Below are 5,715 nucleotides of genomic sequence, written 5' to 3'. Positions count from 1 at the left end.
AGAAGCTTGTCATACTTCTGGGGATGAATCGATAGAAGTTTCAGGCGGAACAATTTATGCGCGTGCTCAGCATTGCTTCGCGCCTTGATGGAGGATGGGTTTACAACTAATTGCCGCTCTGAACGCATCGGTCACCACAAGCCTCGTGTAATCCAAGCTCATCGATCCTCGACCAAGGGTGGGTTGAGCGGTTGATATTCGGAATTGATTCTTTTCTACCAATCTCATTTTTATCCCACCAGCATTTTCAGAACTGTTGGCCAGAGAGGGTTGTTTTTTGTTTTTTGTTTTTTTTGGCAAATACTGTAACCATGAAAATTCTTGTACAGTTTTTCTATTTATCTTTTGTGACTTCGAGAACTGACTCCTCACACACTGTGGAACTTCAGTGGGAAGCTTTCAATTTTTAACCAGTTTTTCAGCACTTGTTGAAGGTTGGCGTGTAATGAAATCTGAGAGTGGACGTTTCATCATCAAAAAATGTGCATTTCATTTTCACTTTCGTAGGTTGTATATGGGTATAACGTCTAGCCCAGAAAGGGTTCACGTGCAAATCACGAAACCTGGGCCGCCGTTTGCTGGGTTCCGGCAACGCGTTGGTATGCCGGCAACTCTGCCGGTGCCCCTCCCCCCTTCCTTTTTAATTATTTTTTCTATTAATTTCTTTTCTCTCATTCGCCTGGACACTGAAAGGAATAGAGTAGGTGATTCCAGGTTTGGCCAATACTCTAGCCTGGTGGTAGGGTGGAGGCATCACAGTGACCAGGCAGGTCAAGTCACTCTGCTCGTGTCAACTGCTGGGTCCGCTCCCTGCCGTCACCTAACGCGTGATTGTGTCGTTTACATATGCGAGCTTCATGCTTCAGTACTTGTGGAGATTCGCGGTTCTTGTGCTCGACAGTTGTGCCGAAGGTTATTCTGTTTCCAGTCCTCCTTGAAATTGTGTGTAAGGGGGTTGCGGGCTAAAGCGTCGAGTTTTGGGTGTGAAGATCCTGTTGTGCGTTTGGTTGCCTTGCGGTGTTGCTGATCGAAGAATATGGATCCTAACAACCCCTACAATTACCCCTACCCTCATCAACCTGGCAACAATCCTTATTCCCCTCACAATCCTGGTGAGCCTTACCCTGCTCACAATCTTGGCGAGCCTTACCCTGCTCACAATCCTGGCGAATCTCACCCCCCTCATAATCCCAGCGGAGATAAGGTTCGTCGGGTTTATACTTCTGTAATGCCCTCGATTTGGTTATTCTGCTGTCGCATAATGGGAGTTTTCAGTTCTGTTTTGCTTAGCAACTTCCTATGTATGAATATTTCGTAATCCACAGTGTTTTAAGGTCAGTTGTGTCTAAGTGTTTGGCATCATCTAAAGCATGCAGTGCCGCAGTTTGCTGTTTCTGAGGTTAATGTTTTAGGTATTGATTTCTGCTTCCGATTGAGTCAATGGTTATCCATGTGTCTGATTTATTTATTTATTTAACTTTCCTGTAATTCTTCCTTTTGCTTTTTCCTGTTTTGCTAACTCGTATCTGTCCAGACCCACTTGCTACTCTCTTTGTGTGATCACGGGCAAGGAGAAATCGACCGGGTCATCTGTAGTTTTTAGGCTTCTTCCTACTGTTCGTATATGATCCCTCGACCCTTGTTGAAGATTCTTTGTACTGACGTTTTGCATTTCAATCTACAGAACCAAGATAAAGGTAATTACGGCTCGTCTCAGCAATATGGACATGGACACCATGGAGGCTATCCGCCTCAACAGGGGTACCCACCGCAAGGGTACCCTCCGCAGGGTGGCCATGCCTACCCCCCTGGTGCTCCTGCTGGGTACCCACCTGCAGGATATCCTCCTGCAGGCTATCCGCCTTCAGGCTATCCGCCTTCAGGCTATCCGCCTTCAGGCTATCCGCCTTCAGGCTATCCTCGTGCACATGATTCCCATGGATCATCTTCTCATGCAGTTGGTACTTACCCACACTTCACTGATCTCCATTCAATGTTTCCGTCGCTAAGTTTGATGAATGAGTAGCACGCAATAATGTGTATAAGAGTGCTTGCACATTGTTAATTATGTTTATTATGGTTTTAAAGTTAATACGTACTGCAATAAAAAGTATTTCGTAAATGGTAGTCATGATATTAGGGTTTAATTGAACCTGAACTCGCGTCCCACTGTAATTTAGCCCTTCCCAGTATTTACCTCTGTCGTTTCTAAGCAGTGTAGATGTTCATTCTTAGAAAAGAGATTGTCGTTATGGTGGCATTGTATTTTACGATATTTGATTACAGTCGATATGTATCCCAGGTCACTTTCTAAACTAATGTCCTCCTAGCAGCAATAGGAATAGGCATGGCTGTAATGCGACATCTGGTAATCAGTAGATGTTCCTATCTAGGGTTATACATTCCTGAAGGAAGGAACGTGTTTGAATTCACATTTATACATTCCAGAATTTGTTTGCTTGTTTAGGTTTCTAAGAAATCAGGGCTTGAATTTGTTACTTGTTATGTTCTGGTAGTTTATCTGCTTATCTTTGGTAGTCAGTTTGTCTTTGAATTTTCAGCCAACTGGATGTTTTGAAAGTTTCTCTTTATTTTTTTATTTATTTTTTATTTTTTCGAATTTGGTTGAATTCTCCTCAACCATTGTGTCCAAAGGCCTGGATCTAACTCTAGTTGTTATCTGCAGGTGGTATGGCGGCTGGAGCTGCAGCATTGGCAGGTGCATATGGTGTTTACAAGGCAGGTTCAGCTGCACATGGTGTAGTCGACTACAGTGACCGGAAATTTAAGGGTGGCAAAATCGGCAAGAGAATTATGCCTGGGAAGATCGGCTTCAAGCCTGGAAAGATCGGATTTGGAAAAGTCGGGAAGTTTGGGAAGATTGGGAAGTTCGGGAAGATTGGGAAGTTCGGGAAGATTGGGAAGTTTGGAAAGATTGGAAAGGGATTTGGAAAGTTTGGAAAGAAATGGAAATAGATGAGGTTTCTCTCTTTTCACTGGACAAGGCTACTAGTTATGTACATTAAAAGGGTGGCAACTACATGTGCAATACAGTACAACACCTGTTCTGAATATTCTTCACAACCAACTTTTGTATGATGCTCATATCAGAACTTGATGTTGTGGTTTAGATTGTCGACAGTGGCAGCCATTAGCGCCGCCCACATTGTTTAAGGACCATCTAAACTTTTTGTCTAATTTTTTAAGAATCTTAGTGTTGAAGAACTTCAATCTGTCTGCAGCTTTCTTCAATTTGCTTGTTTTGTAGCAGCTCATGATCTCTTGCATGAAAGCAGATGATTGTTCTAAACTACCGTCTTTCTAATCGTCTTTGTAAGCGCCTTTGAAATCAGCTAAGCTCTTAGCTAATTTCGTTGAACCATTATGAAACAGCTGCACGTCGGAATGAATTGTATCCAATTTTTGAAGCTGTGATGTCTACAATGAGATGCTCTTACCTGCTTCATTTATGTTCATTTCAGGACTGTGCCTCATATTTAACTTTTACTGCTATTGAACGGGCATCCAAGCCCCAAAACCATCTTCTACATTGCAGCACGAGAGGCTAATAATAACTTCTTTCTTGCTTTGAACTGCACGCTTGCATTTGTAGAATTGTGCAATTCTGTGGGTTGGAGCCTCGTCCATTTATCCAAGTGATGTGGGAGTGAGCATGCAGTCAATGACCAGTTTTATTATTATGTATCTGTATGTCACGTTTGTGTCCAGTAAATCTAAAACTATCAATTGTTGTCTTACACACAAGAATTCTCCCCATGTTGTACAATGTACTATCTGATGATAACTTCAAGTTTTTTCTTGTTCATGTACTGCACATTCATGGCATGCCTAAAGAGAATATTGCATGGTGCATTAGTGTCCATGTTCAGCAGATACTTGAGGTTCAGTGTATTAAAATTTAGTTGAACTTTGTGGGTTTAGATTGGAACAGTTGTGCATGAATATTATGTCAACAAGTAGGAAGCTGCAGGAAGCAAATGAACTATCTCTTCATTAAATTTTATTTCAAACAACCAAATACAAAAGGAGATCTTGTGTGATATGAAACTAGATATTTTTTTGTATTGGCGTGTATGTATGTTATACATACATGTGTGAGTGTGTATGTGAATATATATATATATATATATATATATCACTCAAATACTCAAAAAATATAAATACTTATCAAGTATAGAGTTAAAAGTTATAGATGATATAATCTTAGTAATATGTATTTGAGCATTATCAAAAATATTTTTTATATTTTGTGTATTAGTAAATGATAAAGAAGATTGTTGAATAAATGTAAAAAAACTGATTTATGTTAAATTCAATGAAAGAAATATTGAAGTGTTTTTGGATTAAATTCAATAAAGAGATTCATTAATAAAACTAAAAAAATATTAGTAGACATTTACATATTTAGTTTAAAAATTGTGTAAAAAATTATATTATCAAAATTAATAGTTTGAGCAAAAACTACTTAGAATGAATTTGAAGCTAAATAAAAAATTTTAATTCTAGGAATATCCATTTTTTTAAAATACTAAAGATTTTTAAATGTATTTAAAATACTACTAATAGATAATATTTGATATAAAAAATTACATTAAATAATAGTTAAAATATTATTTTTTAAACTTGTAATTTTTACATAAAAATATTAATTTATTTAGAATCTTTTTACATACTATATATATATATATATATATATATATATATATACATATATTAATGTGTACTAAAAATTCATATAAAAGCTCAATAAACTATTTTTTCATGCAGAAATAAACCTTTTAAATTAATTTTTTTAATAAACTTCTAAAAGATTAGACTTTTTTATTTTATAAATAATAAATATATATATAAATATATATAAATATATATCATATTTCATTTTTTTAATTTGATATAACTATTAATTCACATATAAATTTTACAAGACATACTAAAGCATCTTATCAAAAATAATTATCAAAAATAGTTTTCATAAATATTTCATATTTATTTAATTAAAATCTCTATTTTTCTCTTCTTATATACATAGGCTTAAGCTACAAGCACATTCCAAATTATTATATGCATGCCCATCATATCTATACATACATCCAAGGCTTTTGATTGATTCATCTAGATTTTATTTTTTTTATTCTAATGTAGGTCCTAGTCCTCTTCTTTTTCTTTCTTGCCTCAATATGAGTATCAACCTCTTTTTCTTTCTTTGCCTTAGAGTGAATATCCTCTCTTCTTTTCTTAGTATAGTTCTTGATCCTCTCTTTGTCTTCCTTAACAAGATACAAGTCTTAATCATCTTATCTTTGATCATCTTAATCATATATATAGTATGATTTTTCAAAAGAATTGTTGCCAAAATTTCCTTTATTGTAAATTTTTAGCTAGGCTAAGGTTGCTGCAATTCATCATAGAACTTCAGGATATGCTGGAAGATAGTAGTATATCTGCAAAGCACAAATGAAGAGATGTGGTGCCAAAGTTCCTTGAAGGAAAACTACTAGTAATCAATTATAAGATAATCATAGCCAAAATGAAACTTAAATATGTACGGTTTACCACTCATGTTCTGAACTAACATTCCACACTCTTTATAACTACTATCTCTTGCCTTGTGCTTCTTCCATGAATACTCTTAATTTTCTATTGAAAGGTGTTATTTCTTTCAAAAGAAGTGGAATTTGTTGTAGCAATAATCTT

The 5,715-nt window shown here is 36.3% G+C and overlaps 1 protein-coding gene across 1 annotated transcript; it reads left to right on the top strand.

Annotated features, from left to right (window-relative positions):
* The first annotated feature begins 883 nt into the window (after positions 1-883).
* LOC112274632 (uncharacterized) lies at positions 884-3,072 on the top strand. Its single transcript, XM_024504273.3, has 3 exons — positions 884-1,204; positions 1,685-1,961; positions 2,687-3,072. Exons 1-3 carry the CDS (start codon positions 1,037-1,039, stop codon positions 2,974-2,976), a joined length of 735 nt encoding a protein of 244 aa, XP_024360041.1. The 5' UTR covers positions 884-1,036; the 3' UTR covers positions 2,977-3,072.
* Positions 3,073-5,715: the final 2,643 nt, after the last annotated feature.

This window comes from Physcomitrium patens, chromosome 22 (assembly GCF_059467195.1).
Source record: "Physcomitrium patens ecotype Gransden chromosome 22, ASM5946719v1, whole genome shotgun sequence".
NCBI classification, from domain to species: Eukaryota; Viridiplantae; Streptophyta; class Bryopsida; order Funariales; family Funariaceae; genus Physcomitrium; species Physcomitrium patens.
Note: the sequence above shows the minus strand (reverse complement) of the source record. Positions and strands in the feature narration are given on the sequence as shown.

What these genes read in the sequence shown, in the direction of transcription:
- LOC112274632 (XM_024504273.3), top strand. Translation starts at nt 1,037, where the DNA reads ATGGATCCTAACAACCCCTACAATTACCCCTACCCTCATCAACCTGGC. An exon ending in ATAATCCCAGCGGAGATAAG is followed by an intron (nt 1,205 to 1,684) that starts GTTCGTCGGGTT and finishes TTCAATCTACAG; the next exon opens with AACCAAGATAAAGGTAATTA. An exon ending in ATCATCTTCTCATGCAGTTG is followed by an intron (nt 1,962 to 2,686) that starts GTACTTACCCAC and finishes TGTTATCTGCAG; the next exon opens with GTGGTATGGCGGCTGGAGCT.